The 25900-nt window shown below is 33.5% G+C and overlaps 3 protein-coding genes across 3 annotated transcripts; 2 read left to right on the forward strand and 1 right to left on the reverse strand.

Annotated features, from left to right (window-relative positions):
- The first annotated feature begins 1 nt into the window (after position 1).
- LOC148233735 (uncharacterized) lies at positions 2–15901 on the forward strand. The gene is made up of 15 exons (XM_088188638.1): positions 2–173; positions 6609–6746; positions 6829–6904; positions 6979–7109; positions 7226–7343; positions 7426–7553; positions 7620–7802; positions 8910–9053; positions 9118–9307; positions 9369–9546; positions 9606–9805; positions 10801–11024; positions 13747–14034; positions 14102–14188; positions 14866–15901. The coding sequence occupies exons 1-15, from the start codon at positions 39–41 to the stop codon at positions 15067–15069; spliced, it is 2424 nt and encodes an 807-aa protein (XP_088044764.1). The 5' UTR covers positions 2–38; the 3' UTR covers positions 15070–15901.
- A 2075-nt stretch (positions 15902–17976) lies between these two features.
- Positions 17977–24649, forward strand: LOC148233736 (armadillo repeat-containing protein 2). The gene is made up of 15 exons (XM_088188615.1): positions 17977–18076; positions 18150–18269; positions 19547–19691; positions 19746–20062; positions 20202–20444; positions 20533–20873; positions 20947–21049; positions 21470–21642; positions 21714–21967; positions 22027–22195; positions 22501–22659; positions 22725–22968; positions 23038–23184; positions 23247–23486; positions 24341–24649. The coding sequence occupies exons 2-15, from the start codon at positions 18158–18160 to the stop codon at positions 24586–24588; spliced, it is 2895 nt and encodes a 964-aa protein (XP_088044741.1). The 5' UTR covers positions 17977–18076; positions 18150–18157; the 3' UTR covers positions 24589–24649.
- Positions 24650–24653: 4 nt separating this feature from the next.
- LOC148233737 (uncharacterized) lies at positions 24654–25371 on the reverse strand. Its single transcript, XM_088188617.1, has 2 exons — positions 25198–25371; positions 24654–25128 (listed from the first exon to the last, which is right to left on the reverse strand). The coding sequence occupies exons 1-2, from the start codon at positions 25292–25294 to the stop codon at positions 24659–24661; spliced, it is 567 nt and encodes a 188-aa protein (XP_088044743.1). The 5' UTR covers positions 25295–25371; the 3' UTR covers positions 24654–24658.
- Between the last annotated feature and the right edge of the window lie 529 nt (positions 25372–25900).

The raw sequence follows: 25900 nt of genomic DNA on the forward strand, positions 1-25900 counted from the left end.
CAGTGGATGCGGGGTAGGGTGCGCGGTGTGCACTGCCGATGGTCGAGATGGGCGCCGGCGTCGAGTTGCGCCTCGACCGCGTTTGTCGCGTGTGCCTGCAGGAGAAGAAGGACATGCGCCCGCTCTTCCAGCAGCTGGTGGCCGACATGCTCATGGCGTGCGCCGCGGTTCAGGTCTCCGCCCGCTTTGTTTACCTACCGTTTGACACCTATATTGAAAACACACCTCGCATATCGAACGTGATCAATTACAAAACAAAGTTACATTTATGGGGGCCAATATAGATTTGTTATGGCCAAAACTGGTCGGCGCAGAAATAGCGGTGTTGTGACGGCTCCCTCTCTTCCGGCAAGCTTGTAAGGGTTCGGACGCGTGCCGTCGCGCGTCCGCCCCATTTTTGTAATGTAATCACCGTCAATCTTCAATAAATATTACTGCAGCGGCTCAATCTGTGTCTCATTGCCACCCGCCATCATCACAGCTCCTAAACTGGTAACCTGCGACGTGATCCTGAGCACGTACATGGAGTCAGATTCAAAATGGCAGACACAGACGCCGCTGCAGTACAAAAGCCGAGCCGCTGCTGAGCTGTTTGCTGCCATCCCGCCGGTGCTTCCCTGGACCCGGACTCGAGCTGGCGGACCACCAAGACGATGGGCCTGCGCCCCCGACCATGTGCCGCCATCGTCAGCCACCGTCGCCACTGACAGACGCCGCCACCGACCACGTGACCCAGGAAGCACCCGGCGCCGCCACGCGCCTTCAGCGGGAAGCCACCGAAGTGCTGCCGTAGACCAGGCTCGAGTGGACCACGCGTGACCCGTCACGCACCCGTAGGGCTACGCCCCCGCGACTCCGAGCTCGAACCACATGTTCGGGGCCCGTCACGCGCGCGCCCTGTGTAGCTGCACCGACGCACCACAGGGCCCCGAAAGGTGCTCCCGGACATGCCCGTTCTTCTCGCGCCCCCTGGAGCCCTACGCGCCGCCCGGGTCTACGCGTGTTCCACTCGGCTTGGAGCGAAGCACGCCGCGCGTCACTGGAGGCCGCGCCGCCACACCATACGTCACGACTTTGCTACTTTTGCGCCGCCAGCATTTAATCAACAGCAGCGCCAAGGCCCCCATACCTCCCCCTGGTTATAGTTCGCAATTGTAAATTGCTAGGGCCGGAGCCGTATGGGGGCCAATATAGATTTGTTATGGCCAAAACTGGTCGGCGCAGAAATAGCGGTGTTGTGACGGCTCCCTCTCTTCCGGCAAGCTTGTAAGGGTTCGGACGCGTGCCGTCGCGCGTCCGCCCCATTCTAACCATGTAAACACCGTTAACCGTTAAATAAATATTACTGCAGCGGCTCAATCTGTGTCTCATTGCCACCCGCCATCATCACCACCCCTAAACATTGTTACATTGTTCAAAATAAAAATACAATTTATCTATTTAAATTCAATTATCACTTTAAACCATATTTTGAAAACACTATACACAACATATTGAAAATTCATACTAATTTATATTTGGAATAACAGCAACTTTTCAGCATTTCACTTTAATAAATTATTATACGTTCAATAAATCATTGCTCCATAATATAAATAAAACAATATAAATATTAATATAATCACATTTCTTGCAAATAAATTTTCCGATATTTTGTCTTTTAAGTGAACAATGAAATTTTAGTTTATGTGAACTTTTTTTCTTGTTGTTTCGAGTTATAATTGGGTTGGACAGTGTGCTGTTAACTTTTAACTGTCAAATTTTAACAGTCGTGGAAAATCATACCACTACACCGCTCTTTATTTTCATTTAATTTTAGTGTTCAGCTATTGTGAAGATTGCTTTTTGTTCTTGTTAATAATACACTTTTTTGTTGCACGTTATAATACGGTCGAGAAATGTATTGTTTTCGTTGCTTAAGAGAAATTTTGCAATTTTTTCAATGACACGCGTGTACTCCAGAAAGCAACTCAAGACACATGGCATGAGCAGTGGAAGAGGTTTCAGATGTAGGTCAGGTGCTAGAAGTGGGAGTAAATGTTTGTACATCGCCTCGCTACACGTGTGGAACCAAATATGTATGGTTTGGAGTATCAAAAATATGTTTTTCTCAACCACGTAAATCTAGGGATTCTATCTATTGTATATATCGAGTTATTTATATCAGTGGTCTTCAACCTGGTGGTCCGCAGACCGGCGCCGGTCCATGCAAACTTTCACGCGATTCGGGAAATTCCCTACTGATGCGACACAGCCTTGGTAGTTTTTTTAACTTCATGTTTGTGTGAAAAGACTGTTTCATCTATGTCAGCCATGTATTTTTCCCATTTTCGCCGGGCCGCAGATGTAAAAAGGTTGAAGAGCACTGATTTATATCATTCTTTACTATTAAATGTAACACATATTTAATTCATTGACTATAAATTGTCATTATTTTTTCTCTAACGAAATATTTTTTTTTGGTGTTTCACCATGACTTAAAAATATAATTTAGGTATTGAATGAAGTATATTCAAATCGAATTTTGGTCAATAGAAGAGCGCAAAAAACAATTATAACTTTTCAGAAGTCAAAAATCAACGTCAAAAGCAATAAAATTGTGCATTCGCAGTTCGCTCGATACCGAGCGTTCCCACTTTTGACTTCCGACAAGTGATAATTGTTTTTTGCAATAGGCTATCATCACCATTGTAGTGTGGTTGATCAAGCATTCCCACTACGACGGCACGATTTTAGTACTTTTAATATAGATTATTTAAAAAAATAATTCATGCAAGGCGGTTGCCTTCCTCGGCTTGCCCTAACGCCGGGCCTGTCGAGATCATTAGCAATCAAGTAGATGTAATGAAAATGCTTTTGATACAATTCTTAAGAAATGGATAGGTTTGGGTTTTCCCATAATTATTTTTAATTTTTTCAATCATACTTTTCATATCATTAAATATGTTAATCCGCAGGTTCATATCGATTAATTAGGCCAAAGAAGTCCACCCCTTTGGCACGCCCCTGGTGTAGAAACTAATTTCTTGTGCGAGTTCTATTTTGTTATCATGAGAGTATAAGTCATATCATCGTCAATATATTTAATGTGGACTACACAAGTTGTATAATTACATTGCCATATCAGGAATTCCTCAAAGTTCTAATCTCGGCTCATTAATGTTTTTTCTATTTGTTAATGCTATTAATCAATTTAAACAACAATCCTTGTTAGCTCATTGATGATGTCATAATGCTCCAATATGAAAACTTTCTGTGTGTCAGTGCATCAGTGGTTTAAAACATTTTTTTATGAATTTTAGTTAATTGTGTAAAATAGGCATGGATATGTGACTAGGCAGGCTTATGAATTTCATTTACTGCACTTTATAATTCAGTTAAGATTTTTATAATATGAAAACTTGAAACAAATTACATAAAAAAAATTACATTATATATACGAAAAAAAAAATTAAAAGCCTAACAAATAACATTAAAGAACAAAAAAAATTTAAAATTATAAGCTACAAAAAAAAGGTAAACCTTACAAATCACATAACAAAATAAAAAACTAACAAAAACATTTTACAAAAAAAATTATTTGCAATATTTTAAATATTCTGTTAACCACGTACTTACAAAATTTTCTTGCACAGACCCACCTTTTCCTATGCAGCGGTATAAAAATATGTAGCCTTTGTAAAACATTAAAAATATTCGTACAAATTTAATTTTTAACAAAAAAATTTCTTTGATAAATTTGATGATTTTTTAGATAAGAATTTACAAAATACAAATTTCCGGGTTAACTCGGGCATGACCGGGAAGGGGTTAACCGTTTTTGTGCCGCAGTGTGTATTATATATCTATCAAAGCTGCGTATTTTTAGATTTAAAAAAAATGGTCATAAACATCCGGAAAATACGTGTTGACCCTCTTCACATCCCTAAAACGCCTCAATGTCGTAATATTCTTGATATTTATTTTATTTGCTAACGAAATATTATGTATGAACGTAGTGAAATTTCATAAAAAGTCAGGAAATGTGTCAACTGTCCACTAAAAAAAAAGTTAAAGATATAACTGTGATTTTTCATGTTTATAGTCATTCTCTGCTTCATCTTTATTCACATTCAGAATTTAATTTAAAAAAGTAAAAAGGGATTAAAAGAGGAGAAAAGGATAAAAATAGATAAATGTTTTTGACAATCATTGAATAAAAATGAATTATTAAAAAACATGAAAAGTCTGGAAATGTTTCAGATATAATTATATTATAGTTTTTCTGCAGTTAATTTCATATACATATTCATACATTATTTATTACAATTTGCCGAAGTACAAATAGTGGCTACAGACTCGTTTATAATAATGTCCACCAAATTTAATCAATTTGATGGATCCGCCGGTAAATTTCTTGCAGAAAATTTAATTTTTGAAAAGACTCCTTCAATTTGATTCATCATTGGTAGAAAAGTTAGAGTATGCTTTGTGTGTTCAATAAGCTCACACACTTCCTAGGTATGGTGAATGCTTGCGCTGTCAAAAACTAACCATACTTTTTAGAGGATTTTTTCTGTTAAAATCTGCAATAATCTTTCAAAAAGTCGCAAAAACTATTTTAATTAACCGAGGAGTGCACAATTGTTTAATTTGAAATGAAAAAACTGTAAAATATAAGAGTTTTAAATCATTTTTGATATTATGCAGAACACGTTTTCCTAATATTTTACAGATCTTCATTCAGCCATGCGTCTACACCACCCATGCCATTATTTCACTCATCGTTTTCACTGTCCGTTATCATTATGAAGGGTTAAAATAAATTTAATAATTTTCCAAAAATAATAGTAAAACCTTTTCAATCGAGACTATGATTGAAATAATATAATAATTTATGCAACCACCAAATGTTCTTTATTACTGCTTAAAATAAATCACAAGGTCAAAAATGCATCTTGCTCACACGCTCGCGCGATTAAGTAGGATAGAAAGAGATAGCAAACAAACTTTAGTTCCATGAGTATGCACATAAAGTATCACAATAAAGTATGTAAATAAATAATGTATAATTTTTTTCATAAATAAATAAAAGTGGTAGCATTTCTCGCTAGGATTTTGAAAAACATTGTAGCAGTCAAAAGGGTTAAACATGCATATGCATTGTACTGAAGCAGCAGGTATATCATTTCCCCACAAGTCTTATCTTAGATTAAGCATTTCTATTGTCTATTTGTAAAGGTGTAACATTCTACAAGCGGCTTAACATTCCAAACATTTTTGCTGGCTTCTATTATTAGGAAAAGCGGAAAGTAATTATAATTTTTTTTTCACATACAAAAAAATGTATTAAAAAAAATATATTTACAAGTTTAATCAGTAAAATAATTTCCATTGTTTTCTATTACTTTTCTCCAACGATCAGGCAGATTTTTAATCCCTTTCTTATAGAACTCTGCAGGTTTTTCGTTAAAGAATGATTCTATATGATTTTCGATATTGTTAAATGAATTAAAATTTTTATTTTTAAGGGAATGCTGTAAAGATCTGAAAAGATGGTAGTCAGAGGGTGCGATATCGGGGGAATATGGGGGATGCTGTAAAACTTCAAAATCAAGCTCCCTGATTTTTTCCTGCGTGATCCGTGCCGCGTGTGGTCTGGCATTGTCGTGCTGCAAAATTCGCCTTTGATTGTTGACCAAAACTGAACGTTTTTTCAACAGCTCCGCTTTCATTCTGACTAATTGACCACAATATACTTCTGCGGTAATTGTTTGACCAGGTTTTAATAACTCGTAATGGATGACGCCGATCATGTCCCACCAAACACAAAGAAGGACCTTTTTTAAGGTCAATGAGGGTTTAGGGGTAGGTATGGGTACTTCGCTTTTAGAAAGCCATTGATTTTTTTTCTTTGGATTGTTGTATAGGACCCACTTCTCATCGCTTGTAACGATCCTTCTCAGAAATGATGCCGTTTCGTGCCTAGACAATAGCGACGAACATATGGTAATTCGCTGCTCAATGGCCGTTTGTGAAAGTTCGTACGGAACCCAAATTCCTTGCCTCTGTTTTTTTCCAATGCGCTTGAGATGGTCTTTAACGGTCGTCCAAGGGTAGCCAAGCTCCTCTGACAATTCTTTGATGGTTTTTCGGGGATCCGCTTCCACTGCTGATTTTAACACGTCATCGTCTAATTTTGTAGGTCTACCCGATTTAGGGGCGTTTTTCAACCCCCTATCACCACTTTTAAATTTTCTAAACCACCTGTGACCTTTTTGAAGATGCAATACGTCTCCATAAATTTCACAGATGATCTGAGTGGCTTCTTTTGCTTTCTTTCCTTGATCGAACAAAAATAGCATATAATAACGCAAATGGGTCTCCTCGATTTCTGGCCTTGACATTTTTTTCTATAGGGTAAAAAAAAACCTTCTGAGTATTAACAAAAGTAGACTAACAGAGCTACAAAATAAGATCAAATCTTACGTGCTAACTCGACGACAGCCGGCGGCAAACTAATTTCAAAATCGTCCCTTTAAAAATTATCATTACTTTCCGCTTTACCTAATATAATAACCGAGGTATTTACAATCATTTTATAAAAATAATCTTTGTAATATTTACAGATCTCCGACTCAGATGGTCTCCCAACTCAGCTCTGCCTACAATGCGTACATCAAGTATCTCGGTGCTACTCTTTCAAACAAAAGGTCGAACAATCCGACGCTCAATTGCGTACATACATAGAACAAAATTCCGATAAGGTAACAATTTGTTATCAACTCTTAAAACATACATCAACTTGAATATAAATGTATATATCAACGATGTTATAAATATTTTCAGGCTAAAACAACAGAGGTTGAAGTAGAAAAGCCACTAGAAAACCACGAAATTAAGTTTCAATACACCTTAGATAGTTGTAAGTGTTATATGTGCATATAATCTATATGTACTAATTCGATTTGAATTTTTGTTTATTGAAAATTATTTCAGCACAAACCCAAGATCAAAACGACAATGTATCAAGATCGACTGTAGTAGAAACATTTTTTATAACTTCAGAGCCAACGGGTGATCCCAATGTAACTGCTACTAGTAATACCACTACTACAACTACTGCACCGGTTAGTTTATTTTAGCTTTTCTAAAGTTGAGGGTCTATTTCTCTTCTTTTTCCCTGAGCGTTCTTCTCCAACACGTTTTTAATATGTTTTATTCAGTTTTGAATGTTTATTTCCAGCAAGAAGTGGAGATTTCAACACAAGATCCTCCCATCGAAGTTGACAAATCTGATACAAATAACACAGAATCTAAAGAAGATGGAACTAACGAAGACTTGGCAGTGGAAAACTATTTAGGTGAATAAATTGTATTACATAAAAAATTGCGATGAAAATTTATCTTAAGATTTAATACTTATTTTTATTATTTATTTATTAGAACTCGCTACCTTTCAAGCTACCGTGTCTGTGAATCCCGGTAGACACATTTGTAATTTATGTCATAGAGAATTCAAACACGCCCGATGGTTAAAAATGCACATGCGCATGCATTCAAACTGGATCAAGGTATGCTAAGCCATCACAGATCTTGGTTTTATTCAAGATTCGATCTAATCAAATTTTTTTAAATAGGAAAATTGCAAGAAACCTCCGATGTGTAACATTTGTCAACGAACGTTCAAAGGCCCCGGAATGTTGAAATTGCATATGAAAACTCACGAGGAACGACCTCAACGTCCGCCTACCTGTACTATATGCCAAAGTGTCTTCAAAACCAAAACTATTTTATACCGCCACCGACAGACGCATTTCGAAGTAAGCACATTTTTTTTTGTTTTGATGCAAATTTATTCAACCATTTCTGGAAAAACTGTTATTGTATAATTTTTGATACTGTCAGTATCGAATGAGAAAGAGCTCGATTGATTCAAAAACAGACGGTGGTAGAGTAGTTAATGGTAGAAGTTCACATAGTCAGCTCGAATGTCTTGAATATGTTTCGGAGTCGAGTGCTTATGTAAATGAATTCAGGTCTTTCATACATTTCCTTGGACGTATCAGAGAAAAGGCTTATTTAGACCAAAGGCCATATTGTTTAACCCCGCATATTAACACATTGAATACTGTGTGAACAAATTTGAGCGTTTTGTCATTTCAACTTCGTATAACAAAAACTCGCGTAACATATTTATTTAGTGCTTTATCAAAAGATGTTACTAATATTATATTAACACTTAACCGGCGGGTCGTTCTTTTCCCGCATGATCTGTAAAAATGGGTTGTTTAGCGAGAACTTTACGCAACACAGATATATAACAAAAATATATGATAACTTTTGAATTAAACGGAATTAAAAAACAAAAATTTATCAAATGTTCTGCATTGTATTGGTTCATATGTTAAAATTATTTTATCAATGGTTTTCAATCTGTGGGTTGCATAAAATAATAATTGATATCATAAAATTTGCTTTATTTTACTTTATTATATCTCTAGTTTAAAAATATATAATAGTTAATTATGTAAATAAAATGAACTATATGAATTATCATATGTAAATTATATTTCGGTCTTCCATGGGCTAAATTTGTTATGCCAAGCTTTGTCACAATACATCATGACACAGACTATTGTATCAAGCATCTGCTGCATCTCCACAGCAATCCTAGGCAGACCATTTTTTATTAATTCCAGATGATCGATGAATATGTATTTGGTCATAAAATGAGAAATTTTCTCTTTTTAAACCGTTACCTGATGTTTCTGAATTTAAAAAATATCAAAATAGATCTAAACTATTTAAAAAACATCTTAAAAAAATGTTCAAAGCTTTAAAAAAATTAATAGTTAATATTCCAAAAGTGAATAGGTGTCAATCCACAGGTTTCATACTGAATATCTAACATATTGTATCTGTTATAGGAAAAAACACACCGGTGCACGATATGCGACAGAAGTTTTATCAGTAATTACGCATTAAAAGCCCATTACGCCCGTCACAGAGGAGAGAAGCCTCACACTTGTGCCACTTGCGGCAAATCATTCTATAACACTACAGATCTGAAGGTAAGATACTCATCATTGTGTAATAAAGATATTTGATTTACAGTATAAACATTTATGTTTAAAGGTACATATTCGACTGCACACCGGAGAAAAACCATTAACTTGCGGAGAATGCGGTAAGACGTTCCGAAGACACTCAACTCTCTGTCAACACATCAAAAAGCATAAAGGAATCCGCGATCATGTGTGTCCTGTTTGTAACAAGGCATTCTTTGAGGTCTCTAAGCTGACGGCTCATATGAGAGTCCATACTGGTAGTTACGCTTTAAATAAATTATAATCGTTTCTTATTTAAAATTAAACGGCGTTTGACAGGAGAGAAACCGTTTGAATGCAGCTATTGCGTGCGTCGTTTCGCACAACAGTCTGCGTTAATATACCATCAAAGGACTCACACGGGGGAGAAGCCGTATCCTTGCAAATTGTGCGACGCTCGGTTCACAACGTCTTCTGCTCGGAAAAATCATTTAGCCGTTCACACCGGAATAAAAAAGTATTATTTGTCATTTAGTTAAATGATGTATGACTTTGTTGACGATTGATTGGTTGTAGGTATCCTTGTACGATATGCAATAAGGGATGCACAAATCGTTCCGAGCTTCGAATACATATGACGAAACACACTGGTGAGAAATTGTTTCCATGCAACGAATGCGATCAGCGCTTCTCGACGGCGTCATATTTGGCTGTTCATAAGAGGAATCATAGTGGAGAAAATAAAAAATTATTAGTTTGCTCTGTTTGTTCCAAAGGTATATTATTATTATCAATACATAGTTTATATTTAGTTAATTTTAAGTAGAAAAGTAAAGTTTTCGTGTTTCAAATTGTTGAAAATTTACAGTATATTTTTTTAATACTTTTCTAATACAGTATATTTTTTTAATACTTAATACGAGTCTAACGATTGTAATTTTGTTTGCACAAAAATAAGTAAAACCAGGAGTGTACTTCATTGCAATAATGATTTCATTGATTTGTTATTTAAAAATAAAAAAAAATTTGACAACACTCAAACATAATTAGACTTTTATGTTTAGTTGCGATCGACTATGATATATCGTACCTATTAAAATAATTTTAACTGAGTGAGCTCTGAATTATAATTTTTAAAAGTAAAAAAAGTTTAAAATTTTTTTTTAAATCACTAAAAACTTCCTATTTAATAAAAATGTTCTTGCTATTACAGAGTAATTCTGAAGATAAGATAGTAGAACTAAGAATTAACAAAGTCTAATTTTTTAATTTATTGTTTTTAAAAGTTTTTAGTAAAATTAATTGTGATAGATTATAATAAATGGTTTACATGAAATATATTTATAGTTGAGATTTTTGCTTTAATATAACAATTATGATTATTTTTAAAACAGAAACACTAAATATTTTTTTATGTAATACAATCAATTATAAAAATGAAAATAATTTTATTTTTAGTATTTTATCAACAAAAAAGTGTTGAAAATTTTCTGGCATTAAAAAAATTAGAAATTATTGAAATAAACATAAACTTTGTCTTGCTTTTTGTGCAGAAATTGTCATGCTATTTTAAATTAATTAAAGCTGAAGATCGTAAAAAGGAGATCTTTATGTACAAAAATATCTGCCACCTGTCTTTGAATTTACAATCTTTCGTGTCACTTTTGTCAGTTGCAATTCCTGATAGTACTTCTCTCCACGTGAACTTTCTCCTGGAATACTTAGCATGTATTAAAAATTAGATATGACAAATTTTATTGGATATTTTTAGCTTATTCAGACTCCGCATCGTACAAAAGACACATTCGAACTCATTCGGCTGCCGAAAACGAAGCCAGTCAAGCAAACTCGAACAGCATGAGAGACGTGAACATAAAAATAGAAAAGGCTCCGGTATCCGGCGCTAAAAACTACGCTTGCACGCTATGTTCGAAATCGTATACGCAAGGCCAAAACTTGAAGAAGCACATGATAACACATGGAGTACTGAACACGGTAATTTTCATTATTAAGTTATTTGAAAGTAAAATTTATGAAAAAAAATATTTTAGACAATGCTCCAGGTGTCCTGAGCATTGTCTAAGATTAATAATGCTTTAAATTGTACATTTTTATCATTACGAAATTGCTTAACTGCCGGCACGAAATGAAAAGTGAACCAATCTTTAAATATTAACCCTTTCTGCTCGTAAGGTGCGTGAGACGCACCAGTGCTTGGCTCTGTATTACTCGTAGGGTGCGTTAGTCGCACCATTTCAATTAATAAAATATAAAGTCGATTTTTGGGTATTTCCTGTGCATGTTTTGAATGGCGTTTGTTGCAGACAAGAGTTTCAAGAAGCATATCTTATCAAAAAAATATCATTTTTACTTGAATCAAGCTGGGGAGAGCTCATTTATCGCGATAAGTCGGGGTTTTTTGATGACTAAATTTAAATGCAGATGTGCCGTAGATTTCTCCCGAAGGCAATGGTTGGCGATCGTCCTTTGGTAGACACGCGTCAGTGACGTTTTTATTGCCTATTGGGTTTTCGACAGTCTTGGGTGTCCATAATTTGTGTCTAAGTAAGACTATAGTAATTAATAAATTTGTTTTAATTACTTATTTTTTAATTTTTTTAAATTTTATTGTGAAATTATTTAAAAAAAAATATCAGTGCTATCGCTGAATTTAGTGATTGTAATGATAATATGTTTTGTAATGATAGTGATGGGGAGGATTTCATGTTTGATTTTTCATCTTCCAATGATGATATTAAAGAAAGTAACGTCGAAATTAGGCCTGTTGCCTTGAATCGAAGATGGAATACAGGCAATTAAAACAATAGCGAGGAAGAAACGCTACCTCAAACAAATCGCATCACATCAGAAAATTGGAAAATAATAACTAGTAATGACAAAGTACCTTATAAATAGCAATATTTCCACCAAGTGATAAATGTACTGGGCCCCAAGTTCCCGCAAACTGTACAACCTATTGATTATTTTTAATTGTTTTACACTGATGAGTTGGTATACTAATAGAAATTGGGGATTTACGAAAAATTAATAAATAAAATTTTTCCATATTTGTTTCTTTATATAATAAATCAACATCCCACATATTATTAAACGTAGTGCCCTTTTTCGTGCATCACTTTGTTTATTTTTATATAAAAATACGCTATTTAAGCATTATTAGCTCGAATATATAAAATCACAAACAAATATGTACCATAAAGCTACTGAAAAGCTAAAGTTTTGTCTATTTTTAATTAAGAAATATATAAAATAATATGACATTAACTGCAACGTTTCATTTGACCTTTTATGGGACGTATTTTAGTTTTTAAAAATATACCTAACATCAGTTTATATAAACATAGATATACCTTGTGGGTTTTTTAATTGTTGTAAAACGGTACAATTTTGTACTTCTGCAAGCGATGTCAGCTTTCTTCGTTCGCAGGTCTAAAACTGAGCGGCATGTCTTTGTTATTTGTGTTAATTTATTTATTTATGGTTAAAACATTTTTTGGTCCCATAAATATTTTAAAATGGGTAGTCGCCTTATTGTGTTAATTTATTGTTATGGATTATCAACCAATGGTACTTTGAAGTACAAAAAAAATTAAAATGTAAATTAGAGAAATGCAAGTATTTGTTCTGATTTCTTCGTTTTTAGTATTAGTTTATTAATATTTATGCTTTACATATATAATTTTAATTTTTAAAAAGAATTTAACATTTTTCATTTTTCTCGAGCTGGCGACATACCTAGTACGAAAACGATTACGAGTGCAAAGGGTTAATACAATAAGCTAGGCTTTTTTATTTGATTTCCAAATGACTGGAAGCAATTCTTTTCCTTTCAATGCTCTGGGAATTTCTGCTTGATAAACATTGGCTTAAATTTTAAATCACCAGCTAAGTTTCCACTAAGAACAATGTCAATCGGTTTTAGAAGGTTTATGTCCAGGGGCAATTGATTCTTCCTTCGATTAAAATGTACGCTTAGGCATTTTTTTCTAAAATAAACCCATCTCATTTACATTGAATATTTGGCTAGGAGAATATTTTCCATCTATAATAATTTTTGACAATAAGGAAATAAATTCTTTTTCAGCATCTTTATCTACGTCACCCGATTTTCCAGTGAATTTAATATTATGTAAAGAATACCTTATTTTAAATTTGTTGAACCAACTATTACTTGCTTGAAACACCGTGTTAGAATCTTGAGTCTTCCAATCTTCATTCAAACTAAGTCTTATGATTACTATGCAATGTCTTTTGGAAACAATCTTTAAAGATATATTCCCACAATTTATAACATATTCCTTAATTTTATTATTGTTTTTCAAAATTAACATATGCATGGAAGCGAACAATTTTTGCATTATCGACAAAATGATTTTTCAAAAATGTGCGAAATAGTGAATTGTGCAAAATCAAGGACCACTTCTATTACTGTGGACTTATAATATGAAAGTATTGGGCAATGTATAATCAAACCGAATTTTTGTCAATAGGAGGGCGCAAAAACAATTATCACTTCTCAGAAGTCAAAAATTCACATCAAAAGCAATAAAATCGTGCCATTGCCATCGCAGTAGGAACGCTCTGTAACGAGCGTTCCCGCTGTGTCTTGTATAAACAATTAACTATATTAACTAAATAAATAAATAATAATCTACAAGACAATCTGATCGTTTTTAATGTTTTAATAAATTTCTAGATTCCGGTGGAAGGTGTTAGTTCACCGAATATCCAGCAACAGATAAGACAGTCTCAACAGTCTCAGACTCAACAAGTACAGACTCAACAAGTGCAGACTCAACAAGTACAGACTCAACAAGTACAGCAGCAACAGCAGCAGCAGCAACAATCGCAACAGATCGCTCAGCAACAGCAGCATCACCACCAGCATCAGATAGTACAGCAACCGCAGCAGCTACAAGTTCAGACTATACAGATACACCCACAGCATGTTTCCGCACATCACGGTCAACCGATACAGATACACGTACGTTTTATTGCCTTAAAGATGCATCATTATGAATAAATTATATTTATTTAACTGATCTGCTTAGACTGTTGGGGTTCATCAAGTGCAACAGCAGCAGGTGCATGTTTCTTCGTCAGGTTGTCAGCCGGTCCAAATACCAAATATTGTCCAGGTATACTCACACTTCAAAATTATTTGATTATTATACACAGTACCCGGTCTAATTGGAATATAAATATTATACTTTTATATCCCACAAAATATCTACAAGGGATGCTGGGATATGATTCCCTTGAGTCGCATTGACGAGTATACTTGGGAAGACTGGAAGAATTTCGTTTTTGTGTGCCACTTAATTACCAGCGCTTGGGTTCTAGAGTATTATTTGAAGTATTAGATAACTCCCCGTTAAGTACAGCTTTTTTCTTCTTTTTCTAAGCATTTTTCTGTGTAAGGTTTACTTAGGTTTTTTATGGTGCAAGAACTTAAAACTGTTATGCCCTGAATATGTATTTAAATAATTAAAAGAGACTTCCTCCACGCGCCTCTATTGATTAGGTCTACTTTTTTATAGCAATCACGTTATTGCTTTTCATCTATCTATTATTTCGAACACTGTCAATAAAAGGGTTCGAAATTCTTGTACGCTTTCCGTTATTTTTACATTTAAAAGTTTTCCAATGGCCGATTTATTTTGGGAGCCTTGTCAGTTAATGTTATGTTTTTCAAAGATATATATAATATTAAGGTCTTCAATATTGATTTTTTTTGAGATCTTTCAACATTTTTTTTATATAAGAATATTTAAACATGCATATTTTCTTATATAGTGTTTTATTGTTTGTTCAGGTTCCTCCAGACACATCATGTTTGGGTCAACAGATCACCATGAGTCAAATTCACGATCAGACGGAGAGGTTACAATTTCAAAACTATCCCCTCCAAGCGGTCACAAACGTGTTGAGCGTTCCTCAAGGGCAGCCCGCGTATTACATCGTCGTCAACAACTCGAGTATAAAGAAAGATCCGCTCAGCACGGAGGGCGAAATGTAAACTAGTGCTTTATTACAAATTAATTCTAAAACTCATCTCGTATCCGACATAGATCTGATTAGAGTATTAGTCGTAAATATACAACGGAAATAAATTCACGCAAAGTCAATTTGGCAAATCATATAAATTATAATGTATGTGCAAGTTTATTGTTATTAAATATTTAAGTAGCTATGAGTTTTCGGTTATTTTGTGTCTACGCATGTACATAATATATGTAATTTTTATATATTTTAATAGCAAAAGTATTCCTTTTTCGACTATATGTGTATATTTGAATTAATATTAAATAATTTATTTAATACTAATGGTTAAATAGTAAGACTTTTCATAATAAAGCAATAATGTTCTAAATATACATATAAATGCACAATCAACTGTTTTCCATTGCTAACATATACTTCAAATGAATATTCTAAAATGACTGATGCTATATTTTACATTATTATATTATATTAACAATATATACACTACATAGCTGTGATAGATATATCGGTGATATTTAAAGCTCCTTCGATTGATTTTTACAAATGTTTAAATAAAAATGCACATTTTTGTTGCTTAGACTATCGTATTGTGTATTACTACATATATATATTTCATTTTGTATATTTGAATATTGTTTATAATAGATATACTTATATTTATCATTTGTAAAGAGCAGATTTTTTGCCTTAAATCAATGATGTCCCAAATCTCTTTTGTCTTTATTAGATGTTATATAACAATCTGGTTAATTATTCGTCCATAAAACTGAAAGACCATATAAACATGTTGTAACGTTGTAAGTAACAAATGTCAGAATTCATAATAAAAAATAGTTGAATTGAAATAATACTCTTTTTGTTACTGTGTTTTTTTTTCATAAGATTTCATAAATGCCCTGATTCTGCATTTATACAAATAGCGAATATATTGCTGCTTGTTATCGGTTTATTGTACAAAATGTGTATTGGCAATATTAAATGAAGAAGAACTGTAGAACCTTGCAGTTATGAAAATTAAATGGCTCTGATCTTGATCGAATAGTGATCAAGCTCGAGAGTGATTGGTGGTAAGTAAATTCGTCATGGTCATCAAATGCTGGATGATGTCACATCCAGGCCTGCCGAGAGGCGGGGGGGGGGGAGAGGACAAATTCCTGGGGCCCTACTCTCGAAAAAATCATAGCAAGAATATAGTTACAAAAAAAATAAAAATCGACCTCAAATAATGAATCTAAGCTAAAGTACAGCTGTTTGAGATGTATGTACTGATGTATTTCAGATATAAGTTTCTTCAGTCCTTTTTATTTATACAATAAATAAAAGGTGCGGAACATTGCCTTCAATTGCACCCACTTTATAGGTAGTACTTTCACAATAAACATTATTATTCAAAGGGACAGATGGTAGTTTTTGACGCGGTTCCGATTGTGTTAAAACTTTATTGTAAATTATTATTGACATTATTGCTTTTGAACGTTTAAAAATATTATGCCTGCACTACACTCTCTGGAAGTCCGGACGGCGGCCGTGAATGACGTCTGGAATCAATTTACGCAAAATCTTAGTCGGCTTTTGCAAAATGCCATAAGGCATAAAAATGATACTTCAGAATACGAACACCACATCTGTGACTATCCTAGAATTTGTCGCCATCGATTCTAAATAAGAATTCGTTATGGTGTGACATTTATATAAACCGATCTAGGAAAATACATAAGGATATTCGAAACGATTTTTTTTAACAAAATCAAGTACCACTAATATTTTTTAATTATTTAATTTTATATGAAAAAAAATATAATAACGATATCTGTTAGAAGAATATACTATCAAAAATATAATTAATCCCTTTTGGTGCCCTAAAATATTCAATGACGTCAGTAAGAGTCTGTTGAAATCCCCGATAAGCTTGTGGTATTATAACTTGACTACGTGACCACAATGCAGCGCTCAACATGCGTGTTTACCATAGGATGCCTACGCGCATACTGAAATTGAACCAAGTTACTCGTTCTATCTCAGTTTGTGAAACACCATATCATTATCTCTCTCACTTTCGTCACTTAGCACGCGAGAGAGCGAAAGCGCTCTTAAGAGCAGCTCCGACTTCGGTCCCTTTGACTCGGAAATAACGCCAACAATGTTTATTACCCCCACTTTACCTCCCGTTCTCGGTAACCTCGGACAACTTCCAAGAGATTTTAGAGCGGGCAGAACCGAAGTAACCCACTATATTCTCCGTCCTTGGCCAACCTTGGCAAACTTCCAGAGAGTGTAGTGCAGGCATTAGTCATGAGAGAAAATATTCAAGAATTTAAATAAGTAACAGTAAATTTAGGTATTCGATCTGAATTTTCAGATCGAATACCTAAGGAAGAACTACTATTTATTACATATATTTTTTATTTATCAAAATATAAATGATTACCCCAGTTGTTTTATTGTGTGTCAACATAAAAAACCAGCTGTGCTGTACCTTTTTTCATCTATGTTTTTATTAATTAATTAGCTGAATAGTTCAACAAGTTCCTTAACCATGATATGTTTTTATGCAGTAATGATTTAAACAGTAATATATTATCACAGTTTGAGAAATTTGTTTACTCTAATGTGTACTATTTCAATAATGAATCAGTAAGTAAATATAAGAACTTAACACACAAATATTGATATTATATTTCGCTTTTGATAAAAAAAGAAGCATTATTGTTCCGAGTGTATATTCTGAACATTTTTTTTGTGTATGTATCAAAGATTGACATAATCAGATTTTAATATTAAATTACAGTTTCAATGAAACAAAGTGACATAACAACGCAAAATGATAACTCATATCTATCATAAAAAATGAGACTATTATTGATTAGCTCAAAATAAGCATCAAAGTATGAATATGTTGAGTTTGTCATTTAGCTGCCATGGCAACTTGACCAACACAAACATGATGAACTAGATTTTTATTCTGCAGCACAGTCCTTGTCACGTTTTAACGGTGACCAGTAGTGGAGTGAAAAATACATGTACTTATTTACACTTTACATAATATTTCATAAGTTTGCAATATACTTATTAATAAATTATTCTCTGTGAAAGATGGCACTATGAAGAAACGACAAAATGATACCGATGCTCAGCTTCCGTTTTATATATCATCACATAAATATAAAACAAGCTCTGAAATAATTACTGAAGCTAGAGCTGGAATATGTCAAGGTTATATTTATACATAATTTTTATTAAACATTCTTCTACCTCATCTGATTTTTTGCCAAATGGACTTGATTTGGTTGTGTATCCCTCATTTATGACAATATATCACACACCTAAAATAATTTATTGAATAAAAAATCAACAAAAGAAGATAATTTTTCTATATACTCTTCATAGACGTCGTTACAATTTTTTTACAGTATGGGGCCAAGTATTGTTATTAAGCAATATAATATATATACTTACAAGTCCATGTCTCTGATTCAATTTCAGGTTTTAGATGATTCTCGAGATTAGATATATTGTTCTGGTAAGTGTTTTTTCTAGGCATGTGCCCCAAAATTACCCGAAAGAGAGTCAGCATAATCTTTCTTGGAGATGATTGTTTATGGAATTTATAGTACCATTCCTTGCTCGCTCTCATAGTTACCAGTTGATACTGATGCACCTAGGTTTCATTTCTAGTATCCACATTGAAGACACTTTGTGGAACGGCAAGCACTAATACTAATGGTACTTTCTAGATTATTGTACAGTTGCCGGAGTGACAGACATGCATCACCATACTGAACCTTTATTCATCGATGAATTTCATTGGGTTTCAACTCTATAAAGCTCAAAAAACGAATAACAGAGTGCTGCTCCTCATTGGCGCAAGTTGCAAGTGCGACAGCGATTGAAACATACTGTTGAACCTTTGTGTTTTTACTTTCTACTTGATTCGCACTCTACAAACTATATGCAAAACAGCTGCCAATTTACAAGACAACAGAGCAGTGTTTTGAATTTTTATAGCTTTCAGATATTCACTTTCTGTTCTGAGGTTAAAACTCGGCTAACAACCAAGGAACAGAGTGAGAATGCAGAGATGCTTTGTCTATTTCATTTGCGCACATTACAAAAGCAATTTCTACGCCTACAGTTATGAGTATCGTGTCTAATCCGTTTTATGAAGTTGATTCTCTATGCTGTCTAAGATGTAGTGAATTCTTCTCAACGGCATTGATTCGTCACTGTTTCAAATCCATAAAGGAATATAGAGAAAATTCATAGTCTAGAATTCAGTTTCATCTTAAGTATTATTATATTCTATTCCAGCTTATTCATTTTCCTTTAACAAAACTTCTTTACTCTAGTTAAAATTGTGGCTCAAGTATCATTTGAGCTTTTTATTACGTATGAAGTATGACTATGCTTCTATTGTGTAATTATTATTATTTTTTATATTATACATAGGTAGTGTTGTATTTATTTTATAATTATTTTTTATTGAATTGTAGGAAACATGAACGATAGCTTAAATGTTATTGGCGGTTCAGGAGTGCCTCGTGCATTGGGGACTCAACGACCTTTCACTCCTCGTGAAAGACAACGGACGCTATTTGGAAAATTAGGAAGATCCAGTAGACCACCAAGCGCTGTAAAGTAAGTATTCAATAAATAAAATATATTATACTCAATAATAATCGAATCAATCAGTTTGAAGTATCTACAACATCAGAGCAACGAGTCTATAAGGAATTCGGTGATTGGCAGCAAGAAACCGCAAGGAAGTTCAAGTTTTGATGATCGTACTTTGGACAACATTGATGAAAAACCAGAGTTATCATCTGGTCGAAAGAAGAAAGAGGATTTATATTTAAAGGTCAAGAGTTTGAATGTAGAATTGGATCAAGATGTGGAGAATCAGTTCAATTCCGGATCGAAATTAAAGTTGCCGTCGTTGAATGGTCTTCCTAAGCCTCTGCATCACAGAAAGAACGGAAATCAACGTTCGTCAATCTTCCTTCAAAGCTGTAAGTTCAAGTTCAATATAAGAAACACTAAAAAATTTTAAAATGTGGTTTTAAAGTTTTTTAGTAAAATTATGATTTCTTGTTGTAGCAAATATTTAAAAAATATATTACATACATTAACATTATTTTCATTAACCAGTATCTGAAGATAAAGAAGATCAGCATGCTCCTCATAATTTATTCTACACTTCAGTTATATCAAAGTCCTCAGAGTTGACATCCAGAGACGACGAAGATGTAATCTCAGGCCAAAACAATACAATCTCTTTGGATGTTTTCAATAAAAGGAGACTATTTGGTGATTTTCAATCAAAAAGCGAAGATCCGAACGAATTGTTCTATCGCTCTGAAGACGATTTATCAAAGAACGATGATCAAGATTGTATGAAATAATAATATGAATTTTGTTACATCAATTTGTATAAAACTGTTTTTATTATCATTAAAAATTGTCAATAATAAAATTTCAGATGTGACAAATACAAATACTCTATCGGTTGCTGTACAAATTCCTCCACCGAAAGCCGTTAAACCTGATCGTCTGAACCGGGATTCTTTGCAATTCAAGAAGACTATCAAATCTCCGTCTATTTGTAACTTGTTAGACAATTTATCAAATAAAGATTCTCAGTTGTTAACCGAAGAGGATATCATAGAAATGATGTCCATACTTTATAACGAACTGGAAAAAGAAATACCATGGCAGAATATCAACGGAGACGAAAAAGCTACAATACTGAAAGTTCTTTATAAATATGTGGAAAATTCCAACGAACGACTGCTGATAGCAATGGCTCGTATAATTCTTGCTGTGAGGAATATTTTTTATATTTTCAGAACAAATATATTAGTTCAGGTGTTTATAAATAAATTTAATATTTCAGTTACGAGTCACAGGAAGCAATCTCTCTGGCGTGTGCAAATTAATATTTAAAGTATCTCGTAACGCTAAGAATGATCACTTATTCTTAAATGATAACTTATTAGGTATGTATTTTGATTTAGATTTAGTCAAGAAGGAAAGTTTTTGAAAATATAGTTTTAAAATGGTTTGATAATTACTTAAAAAAGAGAAAGCAAAAAATTTAAATAAATTATACTTATTCCAAAGAGAAAATAACATTTCACGGTATACCACAGGGGTCCACATTAGGACCACTGTTGTTTATAATATATATTATTGATATAATTAATAATATAGAAAAATGTAAAATACATCTTACATTTAAAATTGGTTAAAAATAATGTATTTTAAACTACATTTATGTTTATTTATTACAAAGATATATTAGATAATAATATAAAAATGGTTATATATAACTATTACAGAAATTGTTAATAATATAAAATATTTAGGAGTACTTGTAGATAAAAAAAATAATTTTAAGGAAAATTATTAATTTTCAGAACTATTTATAATCGGACTGGGGAGAGCAGAACCATTGAACGACGCTGAATGTCTGATTTACGGATACGGAGCGCTCAAATTTTTAGGAATGAATTCTATCATATTGGAAAAGATGCGACCACTCGGTATTCTACAGTTAATGACACTTCATTTAAAGATGTTTAACGAAGCTGTAATACATATAATTATGGTAATATCATACAAGAGCTGCAGTTGGAGGCTCTCAGTATTATTTGTTTATAGAGATCGGAAAACCTACGAGCAGTCGGTGAACAAGGATGCCACTGTCTTTATCAATTAACCGGAGCCCTTCGTAACATGGCCGGTGGTGATGCAATTTGGAACGGTATTCCGATTGATCACTCTTCGGGCGAATCTTCACCATGTAACGCTCTGTTGGATTTTGTTACTGAGGGAACGTTAACAGAGCTCTGCAAGACTATTAGTCTATTCATTGATGACTTAGACGTGGAGACTAATGCGTCAAGAACTTTGAGGTACATAATAATTATTATTACAATCTTAGGGAAATTTTTACATTACGTATTTGTTTCAGTGTTTTATCTGCTGATTATGAATGCTGTGCTAATTTGTGCGAGCAAAATGGAATATTGCAATCGATTGTGAAGTTGTTACAAACTTATGCGGAAAAACCACCTTTAATTGTTCGTCTCAATTACATATTGGGTAATATGGTGGCTTGCAACAACGAAATAAGATTGGACGTTAGTATTATTTATACAATAATCATTTAGATCTGTGTGTAACGCTTGTAGTTAGTTGCTAATGAAATTATAATTTATTTTATTATGCTAGATTTATATCTCATCTTCTGAATTATTAATGAACTATTTCAAATGCTGAAATATTTTGTAAATTCCTGATGTATAGTATTAAACTAAAGATTACTATGTGTTCCAATATTAATACTTTTGCTTTATATAAAACCAACCTACCCAAAAGTACAGGAGTCACTGATATTGATATATATTTAAAACAAGATTGCTGCTAATTTGTTGATCGTTTTTAGTTGTATAATGAACCAGGAGCAATAAATGCTTTGATGAAAGTGTTGGATACTTATCTAAAGCAAAGCTGGCCTTGTAGAAAAATGGAGAGTGCGGAGAATATTATTATAGGGAGTGATTTAGACGGATCGAATGGCTCCGACGAAGATGTGATGGTTAAAGTGAGTGAAGCGGTATTCGAGAGTCAATATCAATTATGTTTGATATAAAATTAATGTAATTTTAGACGATAAGAGTCATCGCAAACATGTGCATGAATCCTACAGTAGGTACCAGAGTGATTGAAGGCGATGGTTACGGTGAACGCATTCTTTCGTGGATTTTGTCAAGCTTGAGACAGTATGCTCCTACGGACAGCGTGGAATTAACAGTGAGCACTTTGGCCGCGTTGAATAACATTTCTTACTATCATATTGGAGAGCAAGTCACAACGACAGCATTCAGCGGATTACAAATTCATTTCTGTGAAGGTGAGTTGAATCGATTATACATAAACACAATGAGACACGATAAAAGAGTGCTATGTCTTATATTTTTAGCGTTGTGTCGACTTTTATCACGCAATGTAAGCCCTTGGGTTACGGAAGCTATTCGAGTTTTGGGGAATATGTCACGCAATAAATTAACGAGAGATTATATCGTCGAAACTGGCGCTCTGACGAATATTGTTAAATTGACTGAAAGCGGTTCGTTTGCTTCGTAAATATTTATGAACAACGGATTTGTTTATGTATAATTTCATTTTCAGATGATGTTGAAGCTTCTTTGGCTGCGGCAGGTGTTTTGGTAAATATGGCGGCCGATGAGAATGCTCGACAGCTGTGGATGAACGCGGGAGGTATAAAAGAAGCCACTAATGCTTTGCAAAACGCAGCAGAAAATCACCATTGGCAAGTGGCACATTTGCTGTGTCAAGCTCTTTGGAACGCCACACCTTTACCAAATTCAGATGTATCTGTTTTAACCCCATTATTACTGGATATATTAGGTAATTGTAGATTATAATAGTTAAATTCAGCGGTATCACAGCTTTATTTTTCAAAATTTTCTAATTGTATTTTTCTTATTAGCACTTTCTTTATGAGAAAAAAAAATTGTAGACCTTCCTTGAACATCCTTTGTAGAGTTGTGTGTACTATTTTAACTTTGTTAAGAGACAATGAAATATTTTCCTAAATCAAACCAATAATAAGAAAGTGGTAGTAATTCTAATTGCAGATCTACTAAAATTTCATTTGATACATGGACTGTTTATTGTTTTGTGTTCTCATACTGCAGTAAATGTTTAGCGTATACCTTTTGCCAACTCTTACTTAAAGTTTAACGTAGTGATCCACATAGTAATTGTTACATATGAGGCCACTAGAAGCAAAATGAGCAATCTCTATATTTCGTAATTTTATAGTACGGCGCATTTCCTGATTTGAGTATTTTTTCAACTAATACACAATTAATTATTTTTTGTGTTATTATTCTGACTAATATTTAGTGATCCACAAAGTATCGTGTAGAATCCATGAGCAGTTATTTTTCAAAATTATAGTTTAAAGGTTGGAGACTGCTCTTTTTGATACAAACCTATAAGGATATTGCCCGTTTTGTTACAAGATTTCCATTGAAGGTCATTCGCGCAGTTCACCTAAATCAGGGGTCGTAAAATTCGGGTAAATAAAAACTTAAGCAAAAAAGAAAAACTTATTCGCATACATGAGACCACATCAGCCTTTAAAAAACTATTTTATATCAATCAGTAATAGTTGTTTTATTTAATAAGATTTAAATTGAAGAAAGATCATTTACGTTTCATTTTGTTACGTTTATATTTTAAATTTTTACTTTTAGATGAACAACAAGTCTTTGGAAATATCGACGCAATCAATACATCATTTTTAGATGTTCATTCGACCAATGGAAAGTCATTAATGAACGATTATACTATGACACATCTAGCATGGGAGGAATTTGCAGCAGTTGCAGTCAATCTTCTCGATAAGATTGATCCGGAAATTGATTATTCATATGACGACGAAAATATCGAGAGTATGTTTTTGACGAAATCGCCAGTAAATGCCGATCTTATACCGATTTAATACGTAGAACACAAAAATGTATTAGAAAATTATAGAAAGTAAATAAAATTATTTAATAAAACATGTTTTTTTAGTTAAACTCAAATTTATTAATTGTATTTTGCAATATTAGAGTGCCATTTTTGCTTTTCTTGTACTCAAAAGTCTTTTGCTTCCTTTTACTCTTCCAATGTTTCAATTCTTCTTTACTACTTACATACTCGGGTGAGAGTACTGCCATCTTTACTCGATCTTTTTCCCTGATCTGATCCTCATCAATATTCCGTTTCTTTATCTTCTTCCTAGGCTTTTGTATATAGTTTTCCTCTATAAGTTCATGATCAATATAATTTTCTGAATCAGCAAATAGTTTTATACCGCCCTCTATTTCAGAAACTTCTAGACGCTGTTTTTGCTCGATAAATTCTATCTGGCTGTTTATTATTTTGGAAACTTTATCACCGACTCTCTTTTGCATATCCGCACTAACGCGTATATCCGTATGCTTTTCTTCATTTTCTAAATAACGGTTGGATTTTTTTGGTTTTTCAACTTCTTTAACTAAAACATAAAAAGTATATAATAAAGCTATCTATATAATAATAAATAAAGTATATTATAATTATTTACCGCTATTTTTATTATATAAATTATTGCTAAATAAGGTAGTATCAATAGCTTCCTTTATTAGAACGTCACATTCATCTTCTGATGAATCGTTAGCCATACTATCAATATTTTGATTAACTTAACTTAACCTCATCGAGCTCCGCCTGTCAATTATAATGTTGCCATATCTAAAGTATAATTTAAAAATTAATCACTACATAATAATTTTATTTGCTTATTATTAAATTTTAGTCCCAAAAGATTTTCTCCAAAATCAGTAACACTTAAAAAAATCTGGTTTGAAAACCATAGTATGAAATTTACCCCATTTATTAAGATCATCGTAACCTAGCAGGTTACCCCAATGCGCCACGATGGTTGAAAATAGTAATTGTATTATTTTAATACACAAAAAATATATAATTAAAATAATACATATGAAGAAGTTATTAAATGATAAGAACCGGACCAGCTCCTCGTGCTGATATTAAACAGGTCAATGTACAATGTGATCAAATTAAGGAGACGAATGGCGAGTCATAGACGAGTCGACAAGTGCAGAAGTCCTAGCCCTAACGGTCATCAAAAGATGACGCGATTGTAATTCTCGAAGACGTTCTGGAACCCAAAACATGAATTTCTCGAGAATAGCTAGATTTTCGACAGCACGTTTTAGAAGTTTGAAGAAATGCTCAGCGATATACAACTTTCTGCGAGAACTCAG

Source organism: Plectrocnemia conspersa, unplaced genomic scaffold (genome assembly GCF_051122295.1).
Source record: "Plectrocnemia conspersa isolate PC_06_02 unplaced genomic scaffold, ASM5112229v1 ptg000007l, whole genome shotgun sequence".
Taxonomy (NCBI): Eukaryota; Metazoa; Arthropoda; class Insecta; order Trichoptera; family Polycentropodidae; genus Plectrocnemia; species Plectrocnemia conspersa.